The sequence below is a fragment of the Aphelocoma coerulescens genome, chromosome 14 (genome assembly GCF_041296385.1).
Source record: "Aphelocoma coerulescens isolate FSJ_1873_10779 chromosome 14, UR_Acoe_1.0, whole genome shotgun sequence".
In the NCBI taxonomy this organism is placed as follows: Eukaryota; Metazoa; Chordata; class Aves; order Passeriformes; family Corvidae; genus Aphelocoma; species Aphelocoma coerulescens.
The window spans coordinates 6,666,582-6,689,410 of NC_091028.1; the positions used below are offsets into that span (position 1 = coordinate 6,666,582).

At 43.0% G+C, this 22,829-nt stretch overlaps 1 protein-coding gene across 2 annotated transcripts; it reads right to left on the minus strand.

Moving 5' to 3' along the window:
* Positions 1 to 83: 83 nt before the first annotated feature.
* Positions 84 to 21,141, minus strand: EMP2 (epithelial membrane protein 2). Of its 2 annotated transcripts, none has more exons than XM_069029561.1 (5): positions 20,966 to 21,141; positions 7,044 to 7,155; positions 4,910 to 5,003; positions 3,431 to 3,577; positions 84 to 2,871 (listed from the first exon to the last, which is right to left on the minus strand). In XM_069029561.1, the coding sequence occupies exons 2-5, from the start codon at positions 7,119 to 7,121 to the stop codon at positions 2,687 to 2,689; spliced, it is 504 nt and encodes a 167-aa protein (XP_068885662.1). In that variant the 5' UTR covers positions 7,122 to 7,155; positions 20,966 to 21,141; the 3' UTR covers positions 84 to 2,686. The 2 variants fall into 2 exon arrangements, with proteins under 2 accessions (XP_068885662.1, XP_068885663.1); XM_069029562.1 differs by lacking the exon at positions 20,966 to 21,141 and adding an exon at positions 9,935 to 10,013.
* Positions 21,142 to 22,829: the final 1,688 nt, after the last annotated feature.

The following is a 22,829-nucleotide window of genomic DNA, read 5'->3' on the forward strand; positions in this document are numbered from 1 at the left end:
CACCATACATTTAAAAATTCAATACACTAATATTTTCTCTGGTTACCCTGAAAGGTCTTCAACAAAGGACAAAAATAATCAGCTTGTGGTTCTAGTACAGGCAGGAAGAATTTAATTTTACCTGTTCACACAAATACTCAACTATTTCTCATTCAACATTGTGTAAATATATCCCAAGCTTAAAGACAAGGTCAGATTGCTAAATGTATTGAGTTTGCTATTACAGCACAAGAATTTGTTTTAACTTTATTTTCATGTACATTCTCAGAATATATAGAGTATAGGAAATGGTATATTTTAAAGGCATATAAGGTAGAAAAAAAAAATATGTTTGTCCTGCTCAAACTCTAGTTCAGACTGGTTTGGTATTTGTTCACTTGCTGTGCAGAACATTCCCATCTGTTCCATGTGGCGTCATGCATGTGCTGGTGTTTGTACACAAGTGGAGGTGTTGTGCATCAGTGTTTGTTGTGTGTGTGCTTTTCACTTTATTATAAAGGGACAGAGCTTTTACTGTGGAATTAAACTATGTGTTCATGTGCTCTACATCTTTAAGTATTTGCTGTATAAATGACCTGAGCATTATCAAGGCAAGAAACTGAAGCATCTCTGCAAGTCAGTGGCATAAAAGCTTAACTTAGAATTTTTCAGGAGTGTCCTCGAGATATTAGAGCTTTAATCCATATTTGCTTAAGAATTTCCCTTATTATTTCATAGTTTAACAAATGTAGCAAAATGTCTAATTAACAGTCTATCTACTTTCATCATTAAAACTGCATCTATTTGTTTAAGACAAATTCTGCTTGCTAGCAAAAACTCAGGTTTTGAACCTGAAATGAATTCAGCAAACTATAGAAACACTTTTTTAAAAAGTAGGGTAATAATTCTTGAAATTCAGAGCACCCCCACTAAGAGGAAAAACACCTGACAAAATACTAGCATCATGCTAGACTGGGGAGAATGCCTTTTCTTCAAACTGATTTGGGTTTTTTACTATTGTTATTACTTTTACTGTGATGTCCTGCTTGCTCATCCTAATTTTTTGACAGTCTTACTGGGCTTTCTTTGCTCCCAAAAGACAAGCAGTACATGCCAAAGCATTTCAGGATGTTGAAGGAATGAAGATGGAATATATGACCTGTCGCTCATGTTGGAGACAGTTCCTAAAAAGCTGTGCACCTGAACTTCTACTTTGTAACAAATCAAAGATAAATCTGAAGAAATCAGATAAAATTTCATTATCTGACTACATTAGACATCAACTGCTGTAGTAAGTATTAACTTCAGTAGAGTTACACTACCTTATGATACTGAACTTATTCCACTTTAAGTGTAATACCTCATTTAAAACTTTTTTACTGCCTGTGTATTGAGCCAGCTGTAGTGAATATACTGAAATAAATAAATAAATGGTTAGAGCTTTTCAAAAGTCAAATCTGTACTTCAGCATCAAAGCTGTGACTAACCAGAACAGGCCACTTCATTCATTCTCCACACTGATCTCCAAACTCACCATCAGCCAAAGCCAGTATTACACTGCTGAGCAGTTAAGCCTGGTATTACAGCAAAAGATTTAGCTCACAAAACTACTGAAAAATAAAAACCACCAAGTCATGTTATCCTGAAAACCTATCCTGGAATTCATAAGCATAGTAATTGCATTCTGATTTGTTTAGTAGCAGTGTTTAGTTCCAGTAAAGTTCAGAAAGGAATTTAAAATTAATTTTTTAAAGGCCAATTTCCTAATGGGCAGGCTCAGGGAATGCTTTTGTACAGGACACATTAACCCTGAAATCACTACGTGATAAAAGCCCAGTATAATAAACATGTTGAGTTTGGCTGCAAAAACCTGCATTTGGCATTGTTTGATCACTAGTCTGCTTAGAAATCTGCAGCTGTAGGCACAGGAATGCTTTTTTGTTTCCCTTTTCTCCCTCCCAGAAAGGCTGCCCAAGGCTAAGCTGAAGGGATTCGGGACTGGAGTGGGGAGTTCCTCACTGCCCCAGCTGTGCTGGGCCCAAGCTGAACAGGGAATTGGCTGATAAGTGCTCCCACCAAAGGCTCTGTGTGCTTAAATTAAATGTGAAAGACAATCAAGAGAAACATTGCTGGAGTACAAAAAGGACTTGTTTACTTTTGCAAAGCAAGTGGTTTTAATAAAAACTTGATGACATTTACTGCACATTATAAAGAGCAGAACACTGGTCCTGTGCCAGGACAGACGCTCTGAGTGCAGCTTTGGGCTTTATAATTGTTTGCTTTTCCATTGTGATTTGGGCCTCATTTTTTACATACCCTTATATTTAACATATTTCAAAGGGGTAGATCTGGTCCAGGAATATAGTTAGTATATTGCTTACAAATTAATTTGCATGGGCTTTATTTGCAATCTACTAGAGGCCAGGAACAAACTGTTTAGTAAAGGAAAACCATTTATGATGATGATGAAATATTTAAAAGAAATAACTTGGCTCTATCTTGCTCCAACCCCTGACCTGGAGGTGCCAGGCATTTCACTCACCTGCCTTCTTTTTTTTTTTTTTTTAATTCTGTTTCATATCAAGAACACAGTACATTTTTAGAGAAACAATACCTTTACTACAAAACCATGTAAATGATTATATACAAAATGGTTACTGGAATTTGGTTTTGTACTGCAGTGACAGAAATAACTAGATGCTGACATTTATTTACGCTTCCTTAATACTAAGTACATCACTCCACTGATCAGGGTAAAGGCAAACGCAATCCAGGCTAAGACGAAGGAATAGCCATATTGGCCTTTGGAAACTTCCATTCCATATCCATGGCTCTGGTGCAGTTCTTCATGCCTGTCTGTGTAAATGGAAGCTGCAATCATAACACACAGACCTGCAGGAGGAAGAAAATAATAAAGGTTAGCACCTTAAAACATTATCAATACTGTCCCCTGTCTCTCTTCTGTCAGCTGCTCCCACCAATGTCCTTTGCAGACACTCGTTTTCCATGTTCAAACTAACCTGGAAGCATTTCAAGACATTTTCAGTTTCTTTAGCATGCTTTAAACTTGAAGTGCTGTTGTGTACCTATGTCATTTGAACAGAAAATGATTCTGAACATCTGGTTAGTTTTAAAGTCTGACAAAAAACAAAGTGAGTACTTGCCTGTAACGATTACAGAGTTATTTAATGTGTACAAGAAGTTCAGAACCTCAAATTCTTTCCCTTCGAAGTTTAAATTACTTTATTCTGAGCAGTGATGACATCCATGTTTACCTGCCTAAATATTACAGAATGGAACAGTTCACTGTTTAAACAAATATGAAGGATAAGCTATGGCCTCAAGAGCACTACAGAGTTCTCAAGCAGCTCATTCTTTTTGAAACCTTTTTCCCCCTTTCCTACTTTCACAAAAACATCATTAAAGTCAAAAGTGTTGAAAAATCACTCACATGACAGGAGCTGGATGATAGAGGTTAACACAAATCTTTCTCCTTGCTTTAGACGGAAGAGTTGAAGAATGAAAACCAGAAATGCCACACAACAGAGAATCGTAGACAGGATCATGGCAGCTTGAACAGCCTGAACTGACTGATACTCTGCAAAAGCAAAGCAGCCTTGATTAAAAATAGTTTCTCTCTTTGCCTACTTCTGCAAGGAGTAAAGGGGCAGAGCTGTGTTGTGTAAGCAGTTCAGTAGATGCAGCAAAGCAGTTGTCTGTGCATTGCAGAGGCTGGTCCTCTTCTGCTTCCTTGGTATTAATACAGCCAGTGGTTTAGACTTCTAAAAGCTTCTCATCAAACTGAATGAGAATACTGAAGAGACTACTTCTGCCACACCACATCCTTTGCTGCCATCGATGTCCTAGAAGCACAGTGAAACCACCAGCTATCCCAAACAGCTTCCAAATGGAGACCCCAGCCCCCCCACCAGACCTGGAGACAGCTCTGTCCAGGAGGATGTAACCAGACAGGATATCTACCCTTGGCACAAAAGGTTCCTCTCATTCAGGCTTTTCATCCTGTCAGTTACTTCACTGTAACTGGGAGCTGAAGTATCCAATACATTTTTAACCATATGCAGCTGCTCTGTGTAACTTCGCAGTCCCAAGCTGTGTCACACAGCTGAGCTCCCATGGCTTCTCTCCTCCAGCACAGCCATGCTGCAGGCAGGAGCCCTGAGAGCAGCAGACACACCTCAGCCACCCCCCTCATCTCCCCAGGGTGGGTACCTGACTGCAATGGACACACAGTAATACAGAGAACAAATGCAAACCCTTAAATCCGTGTTAGCTGAGATGCCCTGTGTGGAGGGGATCGGCTCACTGCACATTACAGGCCCTAAACCGACCTGATGCTTGGAAAATAAAATTACTTCATGGGTACACAGTTCTTCAAATTATGTAGCTCTTTTATGTACACACAGACTGAATGTCAAGAAATAAATACAACATTTGAGAATACTTCCAATTTTTGTAAAGCAGGATATTACACTAGGCTGTATATTAAGACCTCTTTGTAAAAACTGCAGCTTGTGTTCTCTTCCACTTTTTCCCCTGTTCTTGTACACAGTCAGTAATCTTAGGTTCTTTAGTTCAATTCTGAGGCAAATTCTCTCACTTCAGATGACTTCACTGTTGTTACCTATCTAATTTTTTAAGAACTCGTTAGCACTCCTTGTTAGTTGCTTGCGTTTACTCTCTTTCACTGGTCTGTTAAGTGCACATGACAGTTCCTTCTGCTTTCCTCTCACAGAAACTGTTAGAACAATTGTCTTTCCAAAATGAAAAACCAGTATTAAAGTTTTTAGAAGACCTGCCTAGTTAGAACATGCAGATTTTCAAAGAATTATATAACTGTCCCTGCAAATTTCGTAGCAATTTCACCAGATCTGCTGAAGGAACATAGATACAGGCATGGAAAGACACTCACCATTGAATTCATCAGTGATAGCCCTACAGATGCTCACATTCGTGGCACACATTCTCCAGACATCTGTAGAAAAGTTATCTCCCACCCACCAGGCCTGCAAAATAAAAGTAAAGGACTCTTACAGGGAGAAAAACCAAACAAAACCCACAAAACTCCTTCATTATCCAAGTGTCTACTGATCAGATAAATCAGCTGGAACAATTTTCTGTTCATTTCTGGACACTTAACCACTCAAATGAAATGTGAGATCTCATGGCATTTTGGAATAAAGGTTATATAATTACCCCGAAGTCATTCTCATTTTAGACCTCTGTGAAGTAGGTAAGGGAATCTTAAACATCCCGAAGCACAAGGGATTTCCGCTATTTGGTCAGAAATTTTGGATTGTGAGTGATTGCTCACTCCTTGAGACACCTAGACAAAGTGTGCTTTGTTCACCCAGACCCTGTTTAGGATGCACACCTCTCTGAGGGTACAGCATGTGCTAATTTGCAGGAAATAGCATCACCTGTGAAACAGAAGTCCCTTATAGATGTCCTGGTTCCTGCCACCGAAGTGATTAATGGCAATGCAGTGCAGCTGTGCTGAGGTACACTGTGGCATCTGTCTGGTAATGGCTGGTGACAAATTAAGATCCCCCTGTGGTTTTTCTATTTTGAGGTTTTGACATTCAAGGCAAGATGGTAATACAGTGTCTGAACAGATTTTTACAGTAGCCTGGAAAATGACAAGGTCTCCACAAGTGGCATTTCCTCAGGAAACCCATTCCCATTCCAATAGCTACCCAGGCCTTTGTTTTGACTAGAGCTACAAAAAATATGACACTTAAGTACAATTCCTGGTAGGATCTGCTGCTTAAATAGATATTCCAGAAGCCTCTGAGCTTACTGTGCAGCTTTGCAAACAATACTGCAGTAAAAACTATAATATATTATGGTAGTAGGCATATGGATAAAAGGAACACTGTGTTTCAACAAAAATAATTACTTTCTCAGGATGCCATTTGTTTGGGTTTTACAGTTCAAGTTAATATATTCTTTTTCATCTCTGAACTCTATATAACATATAGATACATAATATAAATTCTAATAGAAGATGGTTGCATGGATAAAGTTTTTAATTGTTCAAAAGTAGCTAATGACACAAAGCAGAGTGCTTAGGGTTTTACTTCTGTAATAATTTGGTTTGTGCGTAGCAGATTTGAACTAAGAGTAAGTTGCTTTGCCTACTGTCTTTGCTTTCTAAATAGTCAAGGGAGCAGTGTAAGACAACCTGCTCTAGTGCTCAAATAATGACCTACTTCCATGGAACAATCAACCAGCTGACTAAAATGTAACATCTCAGTTGTACAATTTTGCAATAAAAAGTTGTGGGTAACACATCATTTCACTTAGAGCATAGTCTTCACTAAACAGTATTTTCAGGAGCAAATTTTTTAATATCAAAAGCCTGTACATACATCAGACCTCATAGACAGATTTCAATGCACAGACTACTGATCAGAATAGTGGACTGTTCTGGAAAATGGAAAATTCCATTAAAAGTTAGATATAAATATTGGAGAGTAAATTTTTTCTGATCACAAAAATGAAATGGAAATTTGAAAATAATGCAACATAAAATATTCTAAAACTTCGTGCTGAAACTGCTTCAACCTAATGCACACAAACATATTCATGGTGTCTCTCATGATTTAACTGGCCATCTGGGACAGACACTTGTGAGGCAAAGCACACCTTGACTAAAATTATCCCCACACATTAATAATCAGCTGTTTGATTTCATGTACTTGACACAAAAGGACAGTGGATTTTTCCCCCCCTCTCTCCCTCATATCCAGCTGAACCATGTCCCCAGGGCTCCACCCTGTAAATATCCTCCCTGGCCAAGTCTCTCCCAGGGGAGAGGATCTGCTGCATGCCTTGAACTTACAACATGATGCCATACAAATATATGGCACATGCATGGATAGCCTTATCCACCTTTGTTACAGAAAGGTCTAAGAACACCAGTGTGCCTAACAAACTTAGGTCCTCTCAGAAAGCAAGCTGAAGATACAGAAGAAAAACTCAATTTTTATGAAGTAAAGAAATCCCTGTGTGTTTGAGAGAAAACAAGAAGAAATGACACTTACATTGTCAATAGTTGAGATGAACAGCAGCGCTGCTGAGGTTATGTGAAACACAATAATGAAGGCCAGGAGAATCAACATCCTTGCTCTGGGGAGGCTTTAGGCTGAGATAAATCTGTTGAACATAAGAAAGTATAATGAACAATCTTTAAAAGCTGTCAGTGGATCAACCTGCAGTTATGGTGCTGTTAGAGACAGGAACATCAGATGCAGTTTGAGTCCACAGGACATGTTCCATCTCCAGAGATACTTAGCTGGCATCACGGCTGTTAAAATGAATCACAACTTGAAATGAAGCCAAGAGATGCATTTTGCAACCTTCCAGCGTGATGGCTGCCGTGAATAAACACATAAAGAAGTTTCATTCTGTGTGTTTCTCCAGCAAGGATGGAAAACTCCTTCATGTTGGCTTTGAGAGAAGTGCTTTTCAAATTACAGCCTCATGTGCAGTGATGCTAGAATTTCCACTGACTGTAGTAAGGTCTTGTTTCAACCATCCTTCCAAAGAAGGAAGGACCAGATTTCAAAAGGATGCTTGTAGAACAAAATTAAGTGCATCGAGAACTACCTCCTACATTTAGTAACACCTATGTTGTACCTTAGGTCTCACATCCTTTGTTCATACAGTTAAAAGTTTTATCCATTGAATAATGACTAAGGACTACTATTTTCTTCAATATATTGCTCCCAATGGTGGGGCTGAACAAACCTGTTAGTCACATAATAATCCAGTGAGTTATTTTATGTTCAGTCACTTAATACTCTCTGTAGGCTACCTATTACCTTCATACCTTATTTAACCCACTTACTACAATGTCACATCTCATGTGGAAAAAAATACATTCTCATGTACAAGAGAATCAGAAATTGTATTCAACTGGAAACCCCAGGAAATCTGTAGGCACATAACAAATAGTTTAGGGAAAACTGCTGCTACTAATACTCAGAAAAATGCAATTGCTTGACATATCCCCTCTTAGACAGAAATTCTCGCAAATTAATATGTGCTATAAGGAATCTGCAGTCTTGCAGATCTTTGCAGTTAAGGTGCACCATTCTGTACATCATCTGCATGTTATCACTCATCAGTACATTAATGCATATTTCTCCCTTTCTTTTGCTTTGGACACATTCTGTGATGTCAAATGATGCCATTCACATAACACAGTAAATATCTAGAAGAAAGGGCAGCTCTGAATTTTTTTTTAAGACTTCCATGATTTTTTTCATGTCTAACCCCCTCTCTCCTACTGCCATTTACTGGAATCATGAACCACATGAATAATTTAGCCAAATAAAAGGACTACTCTGACAGCATTTTTAAAGCAGCTCCACTGGCACTCTCATCAGGGCAAATAATAACTACTCTGCAAAACTTTAACAAAAAGATAATTAACAGCATAATAACTCAGTGAATAGAAACCAGGAGTTCCAGACTAATCCTCTCCATCTCCATCTCTGTACTGCAGTACAGAGTTATAACAAGCTCAAAGGAAAACAGCATTAAAGTGCTTTTGGGAAAAGTAAGTGGATAGCCTTATATCCGTATCTAATTGGAATGACTGAATGGGAAAGCCAAGTCAAACCCTGAAATAGGAAAAGCAGCTACTCAAGTGTGTATTCCTTCCCATTTCCTCTCTGTTAAACTTTGCCTTCTCAGCCACAACAAAGGACAGAAATTGGCAATTTCCTCCAATGAGCTGATTCTACAGTATGACTCCAGGTCCTGTGAATGCAGTTCTGCTTCTAGAAATGTCACTCATGGCTCTCTATCGAGCCTTGCTTGACTGAAAGGAAGGAAAAAGGAAAAGAAGATATTTTGTGGGTTTGCATAATGCCACATCAAAATGTTTTTGTTGTGATATGTACCAGTTTTTGCACAGCACCCTCTTGTCTTGTGTCTGGTTTTTTTCTTTTTCATTTCTTGCACAGATGGTATCTAAGCATTCAATAATGCAACAATCATCTGCCATATAAGGAGAGAGAACCAAATTGTACTCGGTATTGTTTTAAGAATAACAATACAATTTCATCTTATTACATGAAGTATCATAAAGTGAGACCAAAAAATGCAATCTAATTAAAACCAATCTTGCAAAAGCAAGACTTGCCAGCACCGAAGAATCCACTTTCTCTTCAGTCAAGTAAATGTTTTAGTTTTACTCTTTTCAGCCATAAAGAGAAGTGTTTCAGACAGGACAGATAAACCTGTATGGCTGGTGAGAAGAAGACATTTTTTGTTTTACCCAAATAAAGCCAAGATTAAATGAAAGAGATTCTTGTTTTGTCTTTGCAAAAAAAAAAACCAGAAACAAAAAACAACAAAAAAAAAACAATAAGAAAGGTCTGATGTTTCTGTTACAAAGACCCTTCCTAACAACCATCTTTAGATACCTCCTCCTGACTTGCTGGCAACTGCTCCCTTCATAAGCTGCTACAACTTCTGTGCACACAGTGCTACAACAATGACACATGGATACAGGAATGAAATACACTGGGGAAAGGAAGGAGACAGACCATTTCCAAGTAATTAATACCAGGAAAAGACAACAAGAACTGTTATCCAGTCTGTCATCTGGAGCAGGATCCCAGAAGTGCACAGACCTCAATCACTCCTACAAACTTTCCCTTCCCGTGGAGACCAAGGGGTTTCTGTGGTTCATCCCAGCCTGCACAAGGAATAATGAAGGGAGGAGAGTTTTCCAGAGAAACTCTCTGTGATTTGTGGGCAGGAAGCAAAGAGCAGCTCCCCTCTTCCAGGATGCAGCCAGCAACATCACAGATACTACTACAGTATCTGCACCCCTCTCTAGGCAGAAATTCTGGATTTCATCTCTCAGAGACAACTACTAGTCCTTGTCCACTCCACACAAGTCTGGAATTCAAAAGCTTACTGTGAAGATTCAAGATTCTTCCACTCCCTCAGCAAGAAGCTCTTCCTTCCCCGATCCTCTGAGGACAGCCTGCCTGGGAACCTCTGCTTGCAGCAGGCAGCTCCTTTCCTCTCCCTATGAGCAAGGGATGGACACAGTTACAGAGCACTGTTTGCATTAATGTTCAGAAGTCTTACTCTACTAATGTATTACCAATCAATCACTTTGTAAACACGCCATTCTGCACACTGGCTGTACTCCTTTTCTTATTTACCATGAACTGTTTCCTGGGCAGAGTGATTTCTCACCTTCTCTCATTTGCAGTTGAAACACACTATGCTCTCAGGTCAAGGTGTTCATGATTTTTAAGTACACTGCCTTTAGGCATTGATGAAGACTGGGATGATGCAACAGATACTGTTCACCATTCCCCAAAGTGGCTTGAATTCTTTTAACAGTTTTTACACACACACACACACATTTATGAGAAAAGATTTTTGGACACAGTACAGTTACAATGATGGAGCCACTCTTCTCAGAAGTGTGTGATGAAAAGACTACAAGCAACAGTTACAAGTTGCAACAAAGAATATTCCAATTGTGAAAAAAGTATTAATTATATTCAATGAGCATGATTAAGTACTGGAACAGGGCCCATGAGGCTGTGGGATCTCCATTCTTGGACATCTTCCTGACTTGACTGAAGCAAGGCCCAGAACGTCCTGATCTAACCCCCTGCTTGGAGCCAGAGTCTGCACTAGAGACCTCCACAGGCCCCTTCCAGCTCAGTTCTCCTGTCAATCTGTAGCTATTTCAGGAACCTCCCTGTACTAATCTCCAGCAAAGCTCTGACAAAGAGAACATAATATTTGACTTAGCTCATCACATGTGCCATTAAAAACAGATTCAGGGGTTATAGTAAGGATGACATTGGATGTCAACATGAATTCCTTCAATTGCAAGCCTCAGCATTTAATACCACTTCACAAGGTATGGTGTAAGGCAGAAATGTACAGGTACTGCTGAGCTACAAGTGCAGACTGCCACTGGATCCAGAAAGAGTAAGTTACAGGAATCCCACTGAACACATCCAGATTTGCTGTGGTAATAAGGTTTCCCACAGATGCTGTTAAGTTGCAGGATACTTGCACAAAACACATTGAAAACAGAAAGCCAGTTATAGTAACAACACATATTTTTTTCAATTAGCGCAGAAGAATTGTTTCTGGGTAATGCTCCAGTGCTGCTCCATGTTGCACTGGGAGGATAAATGCAGCAGTCACACTTCTCTCAAATCTTTTCAGTAATGCAGACTTTTGGAAGCAGTAGTTTACACTTGCCGTGGCAGAGCCCAATGAGCTTTAGAACAAGAGGCTAAGAAAGGCCTCTGCTATAATCTCCTGGACATGCAGAGACAAGTACCTTTATACAAGATAGGACACTACAACCACCACAGAACTGCATAGCAAAATAAGGTATCTAGGCCAGGGTTTCCAACATTTCTGTACTGTCACAAGCAAACACATTTCAAAACTGGACTGTCTCCCTATGTCAAATCACACACACAAACACATCCCCTGCAGAAAAGCCTTAGTTTAACTTTAGGATAAAATTCGCCTTTAATGTCCATCAGTACAAAGAAACATGACTATTTAAGGTTTTTCTGCTGCTTAGTACAGCAAGCAACCAAAAATGAAAATAGTCTTTGACAGTTCTTAACAGAAGTTTTATCACTGCTTTCCAACCCAGATACCATCTCCACAACAGAAGCTTTCCCTTCCTCCCATGCAGTTCAGCTCTGCTGCCAGGCTGTTTCTCATGTTTGTGCATACTTGATTTTTGCAACCAGTGAAACACATATGTATGTTTATCCTGAGCTCATTTGCATTGGAAAGGCTGGAGCTTACTACACTGGCTGCTGCCCTCACTCCCTAAGATCAAGTCAGGGTTTTTTAATCATCTTCATCTGAGACCATGTATGAGAAAACTTCCACACAGACAATCCTGGTTCATACTCTTAGAAACACTGTGAAATCTGTGCAGAACAGCTCCTACTCTGCACAGACCGAGGCTGGGGGTGTGCAGACTGCTCAACACCCACATTTAGTGTGCTGAAAAGACACACCCAAAACAAGGGGTAGAGGATCCTGCTAAACAAGTTACTGTACCTGCAACTCTCTGCACTGAGATGTTTCACTGCAACTAGAACAGCAGGTCTTTGGGCCATCAATAAGCATTCAGTTCAGCTGAACTTTCTTGAGGTCACTGGTGTAAAACTGAATCAAAGCAAACCTTAATTATCAATTCTTCTGCCCCTCAGTGCTATAACTAAGTCTGACTATGTGAATTTAGAAGAAAAAGTTTGTATAGTTGTAGCATGAGAAGTCTGTCATCTTGTGATGCATCATAAGTTGTTTGGATTTACATGTTTTGCTCAGAGTTCTTGTGCCACATCTCATAGTGTCTCATGACAGAGAACTCAGAAGTTGGCTCACATTTTGCCTGGACCATTGTCTCTAAACTTGCATAAAATTCCCTGGTTTATAAAGAACAGAGTGATACTGTTAACTTTCTTCTATTTTTTTTTTAATCAAGTATGAAGGGTTCTGTTTTTCTTGTGTGATTCTCAGAACTGGAACCAAAAGTGAAGTCTGAATACAGCAGACTTTCTCCCATGCCAGCAAGAGCTTTGAGGATTTCAACAATCCTCTAACGACTAAATATCAAACAACATAAAGGATGAGAAAATCAGGAAATGTAATACCAAGAGAATAATTACACCAGTTGAAACAACTTACTCCAGTTTCTTTATTTCCTCTGTCTGAGTTAATTTAACAGTTGAGAACACCAACACTCTTCATGTTCAAGGGTACATTCAGATTGTGACCTGTTTTCATGCTCAGGTGTCACCCAGCTAACAGTCAATACAGAAACGCAGTGTCCTCCTTCAACCAGTCTCTGCAGCCAGTTAGAGACCTCCAAGGAGCACTGGATGGCTCTGACTACACCTCTACAATACTGAATGGGGACCCAGGAGGGAAATGCAAAGTACGAGTTAACAGTCGACACAGCAGATGGCTCCCACCCAATTTCTTCCTGCTATGAAGCTAAGCACGAAGAACAATGTGTGTTCTACATGAAATAAAATTTCAGGTCCCTGCTTGATGCTGGCTTTGGAATCAAGAGGGCTAAGTGTCCTGTGAGCCCCTCGATGGCACAGAGACCATCAGCTCTTTTTGCTTGCTGAACTGAGAACACACTCAAGCTCACAGCTCTTTGTGCTACCTATTTTATGTGGAAGGAAAAGAGATTGCCACTTTCACCTGCTTTTCAAAGTCCTTCCTCACAAAGCAAGGAAAACAGAAGGAAATGAATCTATGTTCCCTGCACTCAACCACTGTATGGAGGCAAAAAAAAAAAATCAATACAGCAAAAAAATAATCCACACTCTTTCCTAGAGTTCTATTTGAATTAGAATATTTATGGCTTTTTTAACACAATGACAGAAAATGAAAGTAGGGTCATCCTATCAGACCTAGATTTATTGGTGCCCTTGCAGCAGCCTATGTTAAGACCCAGCAACCTCCAGCACAATTACAGCAGTCAACTTGTTGTGTTTTGATAGTGAAATACAGGGGCTCAGAGACAAACTTGCAAGACATGGTATGACCTAGCTTTTATCTATTTTATTCCAGAAAATCATGCCTTGCAACCAAAGCCCTGAGGTCTGCTCTTTGTGAACACCACAGCTAATACAAATGTACACCTATAGCTTAATAAAACTTTCTGGTTTTATGGTGTTTGGATGTCTGTCCATCCTCCTGGTACTGGTGGGACTGCCTGAGCAACAGCAAACTAAGAGTGAACAAGCTCATGTTCTTGGCCTCCCTATCACCTGTGGGTGAGGTGATGCTCAAGCAGCCTTTCAGCTCTTTCTCAAGCAACTTCATAAACAATAAATCTGGTCTCCTCTTCAGAAACCCCACCTAGTTACCAAAAGTGAGAGAGACTGTGATTACAGGTGGGTCTGGCAGATCTTCTCCAGATTTCCTCCCTTCTCACCCTGTCCTCCTCATTATATCTATGCTACCAAGAAAGAACTCTGAAGTCTAGGAAATTCTAACCCTGTTGTTCCATATGTTTCCAAACAAAACCAAGAAACAAATTGCAGCAAAAATGCAACATGCTAGCTTTAAGTATGGAGACCCAAAGAAGCTGATGTTTCTAATTTCTTAGGAATGCTTTTAATAAAGTTTTGACCTAGGGATGCCAGCATTGCTGCCACTTCAGTAACTCTGTCAGTCATTTATTTGCAAACAAGTTTGGGCTGCGTTTAGACTTGCCCTACCACTCCTTTCACTATGGCCCTGCTGTGTGCACTGCAGAGGAAAGTCATTGTGCCATGAAGCCTTTGTGGGCAGACTCAGCAGAAGGAAACCAGCAGAACCTATGGGAAAGCAGGAACACAATGCCCTGTTGTAGGGTGGGGAAGTGTCACAGGGAAAATGAGCCTTGTGACATCTTACCTGAAAATCCTAAAATATAGCCTGAAGCTTAAAAACTTCAAGATAGATGTATTCAAATGCTCCAGCAAAACCTAAAGAGAAGAGACTACCAGCCACTATATGCTGAGAAGACAATTTAGCAGGTACAGAAGTCAGCTGCCTACACAGACAGACATATTTGAATGAAAGTCTTTAAGACTTCATCTTCTCAAAACTGCATTTTAGAGGGTTTTATGTGGTCAACAGAAAGAGAATGTTTTTCCTCCTCCAGCAGCACAAACCACACCTTCCTCAAAAGTAAATCTTTTACACATTCTTCTGTTTCCCTAAAGCACTTTTTCTCTTAATTGTACTTTTAGACTAGATAATAATAATCTCATATTTAAGATGTTCTATATCTGCATCTAATCCCAACACAACCCACAGTGGTGTAAGGTAGGCTGCCAAATTACTAAATAACACCCAAAAGGGCTGCAATTAATCCCTGATTCCCATCATAGCCCCTTGCTCTTCCACCTTCAGTTTACACTGAGCATCACATGCCTTTGGCAAATGCTAACAAACAAACAGCCTTTAATCAAAGACACCCCATGGATCAAGAGATTGGTTCTCAAAGGGCACATACTGTTTGAGAAAACCCAGCAGTAATTTGAGAGAAGTAACTGCTTGTATACTGCAGCTTCTGGTTTCTTACAAAACATAAATGTATTCTGTCAGCTTTCGCAAAGGCATGTGCAAAACATGTTATAAAATGTTTGTAACTTGAAGTATGTATGCGTAGAGCTTAACTGTATTCTTAGAAAATGAAAGAAAGCACACAGCATTTCAGGTGTTCACTGCATCCTCTCTGTTCAGCCAGTTTGCTTGTTGTGCACCAGATACCACTTCAATATAAACAAAGCTGTGGTGTACATTAAAGCCTTCATAACAATCAAGCGGGTCTAAAAGTACTTAAAGCTTGTTTTCCTAAGCTTAACAAGACAAGAACTTCTCGTTCTGACTTGTTCATTTTAAAAGATCAAGACAGAATGGGGGTATGCTTGCAGGTCAAGGCAAACACATGGAAGGAAAAAGAACTGTCTAACTTAGAGATTAAAATAAATGGCTATAAATCGGGTGTGAGCACATTTAGGATGTAAATTACAACTCTTAGAGCTGTCACATTCTGGAACAGCCTTACAATCACCACAGCACAGAAAAAAGAGAGCCACCTCCACAAGAAAGTATTTCTGTGATGCAGGGACTGTGCTAGCAGGGCGACAGACACGGTGTCCTGAGAGGACCCTGCAGCTCTGCTCTCCTGTGAAGCCTCTCTACTTCATTGAGGTCTCTGTGTTCGCAACACGCTTTTGCGTGATACCCATGCCCTTGGCACTGCTGAATTCTCTGCCGTGCTCCAAGGGCTGCAGGCAGTGCTGGGAGCAGCGCTGGCTGTTGCCCAGCACAGTAACACCATGGTGATCACGATGACACACAGCCAGCTTGGAGGGACGATTTGTTTCTCAGGTGGGCAGCAAAGCTTCCAAGAGCAAGCACAGCCTGCGCCCCTTGTCTGAGGGTAGCCTAAGGGCCACCACTGCCTGCCAGCCCTCCAGGGCAGTGGTCAGGAACCACAGAGCCCTTGGCAGCCTGCTGGGACAGCCCTGCCTCTGGCTCAGGGAAGCAGTGGCTCCATGGAGCTGGACAGTGACACGGGACTGTTCTGATAAGCTATTCGAGCTATGAGAACTCTCCTGGGAACCTGCTCCTGAAACAAACAGCTGAACTGAGGTGTGGCCTGGCCTCACCCCTGCTCAATCACTATGTGGCCACATTTCAGTGTCGAGGTTGTCCCTGTTCAATACTGTGGCAGGGCAGGGAGTGACAGACCAAGTAAAATACCAGATCTCTGTATCAGGTTGACAGATAAAATGTGTCCTCAGTCTGAGTCAATGAAAAGGAAAAAAAAAGCACACCTGCAGCATTGACTACACATTAAAATAGTTCTGAGCAAATCTCATACCCCGGGCTCTACTGACTACAGACTGCTGCTTATCCAGAGATTATTCCAGATACAACAGAACAGCTCAAGTGATTTATGATGTTCCACCTAATTAACCAACAAACAAAGGCAGAAGAGGTCTGTCTTTCCAGATTGAAAGCAATGTGTTTAATTCTGTAGAAATAAAAGCTGATATTGTTTTAATTTTGGCAGATGCTCTGTGGAAATTGCTAGCAATTAAATGTGTTGCGTTCACTGTTGTAAAATTTTCAAACTGCTTGTTTTGATTTGGCTTTGACTAGCTCTGTGTTGAGAAATTTTGGTTTTAGTTATTTCAGAGTTTACACATCATCTATCAAGAGTGTGAAAACACATTTCTATTGGTGGTACAACAGTTGGTTATAAAATAAAAAGCTCAAACTCTCCACGACTACTACTACTTTGTTTGACAGCAACATTATAGCACAGGATTATATTTAATACTCAGCCTACCTCCAGAATGCAATTTTTACACTGTAATTTGTAATCAGTGCAATAAAGTTGCCATGTGGACTCTACAAGTCCAGGTAGAAAGATTTCTATCCCTTGTTTGAGCACACTCAGTGCACAGCGCTTCTACACTGGCTGCTGTATGGGAACAGCTCAGTCCCCTCAGCCCTTGGGTCACTTTGCTCTACCCTGCAGCTGCATCTTGACCAGGCTGGACAGTGCCTGGGTCACTGCACAGACACAGTGCCAGGTAAGGGCACACCAAGCACCCTGACAGATGGGCAGGCTCAACCAGAGCCCTTCAGTTCTTCACAGACTGTTCTGCAGTCTCTGGACTTGGTTTTGCTTCTGCCTTTGAACTAAGCAGTCGGTTTGTTGCTTCTGTGAATTGAGCACTGCAAGCCCTGGAGAGTAGGTGAGTGTGCATAGCCCACCTGGCAGCACATGCATCTCAGCAGAGACATCCAGGGCCTTTGGAAGGTCTCTGTCTGGAAGAAGGCCAGAATTTTCATCTATTTCAGGACACTAAACACCTGCATTAAACACCCAAGGGAGTGTTCATACTGCCCACCTTGGCTGTTTGCAGCCCATGCAATTCCAAACATAGCACAGTGTTTAAGAATCAGTGAAGCAAACCATAAATATATATCCTATAGCTATCTTTAAGGGGTATTTGAGTCAGTCCACTTTCTGCTCCACCTACAGACTCCTGTGAAGATCTCTACACAGCCAGAGGGTTGTATTTTAAGGTCACACCCAAATTATGAGGCTTCACCTGGCATGCACATACCATCATTAAGCCTGCCCATGAAACTTCATCGGCAAAATAAAAAGGTGTAATTACATTTTCCCCATTCAGTGGAGAAATAATAGTTCCTTTGATGGATGAATTCGGGCCATCAGGCTTTCTCTTGAGTCCCACCCAGGAAGATATATTTTCTAATAATTATGATGCTTATCTTCCTAATGAAGTCATAAGCATCACCTGACATTTTGAGATATATTTTACAAAATTATCTACTCTCTAAAACAATAAAGTTTTCAACAAAAAAAAAAACCAGCAAAAACTGAAGCTCCACTGCAAAGATCATGGTTTGCTTTGAGCATCCAAAAAACAAACCCTAACAAACACTGAACAGCTCCATGAATGGAATTCCTTAGCACTGTGCTTACGTTTCCCCTGCATTCCCTCTGAGACCAATGTGATTTCAATAAAATCTGTGCATTCCTTTCTACTTTCAAATTTGGCTGTGCTGAAGTATCACATGGATTTTACATACAGTGTTTGGTTCACTTCAGAGCAAATCTCTTTCTTATTAGTTCCTGTATAACACAGTGCCTCATTCTGCTGGGTCTTCTTCCAACAGGAACATGGAGGAGGACCTGGAAAGTACATCTGACAGCTAGCAATATAAAAGATCCTGTCCCCAGAGACCTACTTATCTCTTTAATTAAACGCATTCTTGTCCTGATTTATGTGGGGGTGTCATGTCTTACTCAAGACACAAATAAAACGTGAAGTGCCAGTGGAAAACCAAAACATATTCAAGCCGCTGAGGTGAAAAGGGAAGAGTCTCCTTGTGCTGCCACTGATCTCATTTTTAAATGGACAGGGAAACATCATTATGAAAGGAGACAGCCTACACCTAATATACTTAGCAAAAGTAGAGGAAGGTCTTGCTTCTCTAAATAACCACATGGGACTCATGAGTACAACAGTCTTCTAATCACTGAAGGAATGTCAAACCTGAGATGGGAAACAACCTTGAGACAAACAAGACAAAAAAAAATAAAAGCCATAATAATGGAAGTAAGAGAAAGACATAAGGCAACTGTGAAGCAAGAGATGCTAATAAATCAAGAGGGGTCAAGTGTATTAACTGAAAATGGGTGCAAGATGGAGATGTTCATTTCTTCTAAGCAATGTGGGCCAGCAACAATAACTCCAGCATCTATGAACTGAGACAGAATCTTTGTCTAAGATAATAATGTTGCAGCAGCCTTCAGTCTTGACCTGCTCAGTCTGTTGAACAACTTCCTTTATTAACAAGGTTTTAAATCTGTGTAACCAAATAAAACTCACTCTTTTTCCTCACTGGCAAATCCGCAGCATAATCAACATTGTTTATGTGTTTACAATAGAAGTCTTTCCAGACCACAAATAAAGAATACACCACCAGTAGTGTCTTGTCTACTGACTGTATGTTGTTTTTATCTGAAATTATCACACCATTTTCCTTCCCAAATGAGCATATTAACAAGAAACTGATCACCTTCTAAGAGTCTTCATGGTATTGCTGCATTTCAGCTCCAGTTAATGTTGGTGGCTATTGACAGAGCAATTCCTGGATTCCTGGCTGGGCAGACAGCTACCCAGTAACATCCCTGTCAGCCACGCAGCTGGTGTGATACAATCTGTACACATCTTTATTCAGCACGGAGGATGAATCTTCCCTCAGGTATCCCAACCATCTATTTCCTAACTCAACTCTACAAGTTCACAAAGAGATTCAGAGAACAGCAAGAGTTCCTTCTTTCAATGTCTTTGAATCAAAGGTGAACTCCTTAAATCTTATGCTGAATAAACTCTATCAGCTTCTAGTGGCCATGTTTACCATGTGTCTTTGTTTCCACTCCCACTTTGATTTCGCCAGCTGTGGCAAGTACCTATACCCCAGCTGCATCCCTTAGGATGGCATTTGTCACACACGCTCTTACAAAAACGTAGCAGGACTCCCCAGCAAACTGCAATTCCCGTTTCTCCCCCCAGGAAAACTCATGCCCAATAGTCCCCTACCACTTGTGTGGATTCCTGCCTGCCCACATCTGCAGCCACCTGGCACCTCAGCCCCAGCAGTCCAGCCTCACAGCTCTTTCCTGAATTACACGGAAAGCAAAGCCTTCAACATCTGAGAGCAGGTCTGGGTGAAGGAGTCACTATAGACTATTTTTATTTGACAGAGAAAACATCTACTCAGGCAGGTGAGAAGGCTTATTTTATATAGTTAACACAACAGCACAGTATGTACAGAGTACATACATATGAAAGTAAATTAAGAGAAAGAGCAACTTTTCGTTTTTCTGATGATGAGCCAACCATAGCTGTTTACTTCCAAAGTTCCTAAAGAAAATTCCAACAAAATTCAGTGTGGATTTCACAGCTATTCAGTGAGTTTCTTCACAGCCCTGTATCAAGTCAGAAGATACTTCTAAGATGCTATACTGCAATAACTACTGATCATTTACATACTGGGAGGAAAAAAAAAATACCTTCCTGCACCGTGTGAACAATGTACTCCTGCCAAGAAATGAACGGAGAGGCTGAACTGCAGGTTTCTTGATGGCAGCATTCTGTGAGTAAGAGCAAGCCCTGGGTAAGTCTGCTGTTCTTCCTAGAAATGTCCAAACAAGGAGCTGACCTCTCAAATTCAATACTCAATATTGCAGACAACCCATGTTACTGAGAGCTGCCTGTCCAGTATCTGGCACACAACCTCCCCAGTGTAAGTGGGGCATTACATACGGATAAAAACCAGCAGTGAGCGGAACTGCAGTTCGACTCAAGTGGAAAAACGTTTAGTGCTAGCAAAAACGTCATAAACCCAAATCTGCACTGAATTACATCTAAGTGTATTTTCTTTCCACTGCGCGGGGAGGGCGGGAGCTGCCAAGAGCCGCTACAACGTTACTGCAACACACGCGAACTCCGCTGAGAGTCGATTACAAAAAAGAACAGAAATGAACCATCCCGTGGAGAGCGCGAACTTTCTACTGGCTTGGCCCAGCCCGGACTCACTGGCGAGGAGCCCCTCGGCCCGCCCCGTCCCGCGCCCCGACGCCCGGAGCGAGGGAGCGGGGCCGGGACTCGACGGGAGCGGGACCGCTCTCCCCGGCCGGCCCAGCGACACCGCGGCACCGCGGCCACCGAAATGAAATGTGCTTCGTAGTAAACAAACGCGTGCTTTTTATTTTTCCCCCCTTCTGGCGGTTTCTTTCTCCCCTAGCCGGCGACGCTGCCCGCTCCCCTCGCCGCCGCCCCGCTCCCCCCGCGCCCCCCGCCCGGCCGAGGCTACTCACGGGCGCGGGCCGGCGGGCAGCTCTCCGGGGCTGCGACCGTCTGGCGGCGGCGGTGCCTCCCCCCGCCCTCCTGCGGGAATGATGTCAGCGGCGGCTGGGTGTGGAACCAGGAGGGCTTTCAAAAGTGCCCCCCGGCCGCTGGCGGCGGGAGAGGGGTGTGAATGTGTGTGTCTGCGAGAGTGTGCGGGCGCGGAGGGAGGGACAGACGGGGCGCGCACAGGAGAAACTTTCCCCGCCCGTTCCCACTCGGCGGCGGGCGGGCATCCAGGCGCGCCACCGCCCGGCCCTCCCCGGGGGCGCTCGGCCCGCCGTCCCCCGCGGCCGGGGCCGGTCCCCGCAGCGCTACCCCCGCTGGCCCCCGAACAGAGCGGGGTGGGCACGGGATGCCAGCGGCCGGGCGCTCGTCCCGCTCCCCGGGCGGCCCCCGCCTTCCGTCTCGGCTGACCCTCCCGGAGGAGTGACCGCTCCGTGCCGAGCGCGGGAGGCGGCGGGGCCCCGTCCCGGGGAGCTGCGCACAGCGAGGGGCAGCAGCGCACTGTGGGCAAGGGGTGGACGGTAGCTGCTCGATGGTAGCTGGGCGACAGCTTTTCCCGGGAAAGACAGGGCGAGGCCCAGGGCGGAGCCCTCTCACGGGAGCTGTAGCGGGGGAAGGCAGCTGCGGTTCCCAAAGCAGCCGGGGAGAGCTGCGGCGGCCGCGCCCGGCGGGCGGCCTGTCCCGGGGAGGGGGCCGGGCAGGCGCCATTTCCAGCCCGCCGTAGTTGAGCCGCTCTGCCAGGGCCTCCCGCCCCCTCAGCGCCGGGCCTTCAGGGGCCGGCGAGCCCCTGCCCTCGGCGGGACGGTGCGAGCGGGGCCGGCCGTCGGCGGCGCCGCTGAGGGACGAGCCCGGGGCCCCCCGGGCCGCAGCGAGTGCCATGTTAGGGCAGAGCCGCCCTGGCAGGGAGCCCGGCGCGCCAGGCTCGGCTCGCTCCTGCCTGGGCTTGTTCGTCACGGAGGAGAACGTGTGTGGAGAGCTGAGGAAAGCTCCGCTGGTAAAGCCGGCCCCGGACAGCGCAGGTGAGAGCTGGGTCACTGCCCGCGCCTCACGACCCCCGCTCTCCCTGAGACCAGCCACCAGCGCCAGTGGCAAACATCGGTCACCAGCTATGCCCATTTCCAGCTTGGTTTTCACGTAGCCTTCGTCAGCGGGGCGATGGTATTTACCGTCACTCACAAGCAGGCTGAAGACCGTAATTCGGCTTTTTGGCAGCTGTGTTGGTACAGCCTCTTTGTTTGCTCAGAGGGCTAAAAGGTCTCACCTGCCCTTACCACAGTGTGATGTTGGCGAGGAAATCTGGCTATTGCCGTGTGATTGCCAAGATGCCTGCTTTACATTGTTTTCTTTTGTGTCTTGCCCTCTGTTACAGTTCTGCAGAAGCTGCTGTCAACATTTGCTTTGGATGTTACCTAAAAATCCAGCAGACCATGACTCTTTCGGTTCAGACCGTACATGCAAATTTACGAGCAGTGTTTCCCAATCCCAGAGATTACCTGTTCTGTAAGAACTGTAGTGAATTCCAGCAACACCCTCCCTATTCCTAGAGTCTTTACACAAATAGCGACTGTTATGCTGAGAAAAAACACTGTGTCGGTCACTACTCAAAAATCCAGTAGTATGGCCTTATTTCATTGCACTTTCATTTTTTCTGAAGTGCAGAATTAGTGCCCTTGTACAGCTGTTAGGAATCTCACATCTTGCTAAAAAGCAAAATTACAGGAACACTAGGAAAGAGTTGCTTTGTCAGTCTAAGCATCACCATCTCTACCAAACACTGCAAGCAATTCAGCTGGGGTGAGTGGCATTTGGTGGCATGGTAATGGTGTCTTC

Excerpts from the sequence above, each read along its gene's own strand:
- EMP2 (XM_069029561.1), bottom strand. The coding sequence starts at position 7,121 with ATGTTGATTCTCCTGGCCTTCATTATTGTGTTTCACATAACCTCAGCA. Across the intron at positions 3,578-4,909 it reads TATCACTGATGAATTCAATG|AGTATCAGTCAGTTCAGGCT; the intron begins GTGAGTGTCTTT and ends TTGCTTTTGCAG. Across the intron at positions 2,872-3,430 it reads TATCATCCAGCTCCTGTCAT|GTCTGTGTGTTATGATTGCA; the intron begins GTGAGTGATTTT and ends TTCCTCCTGCAG.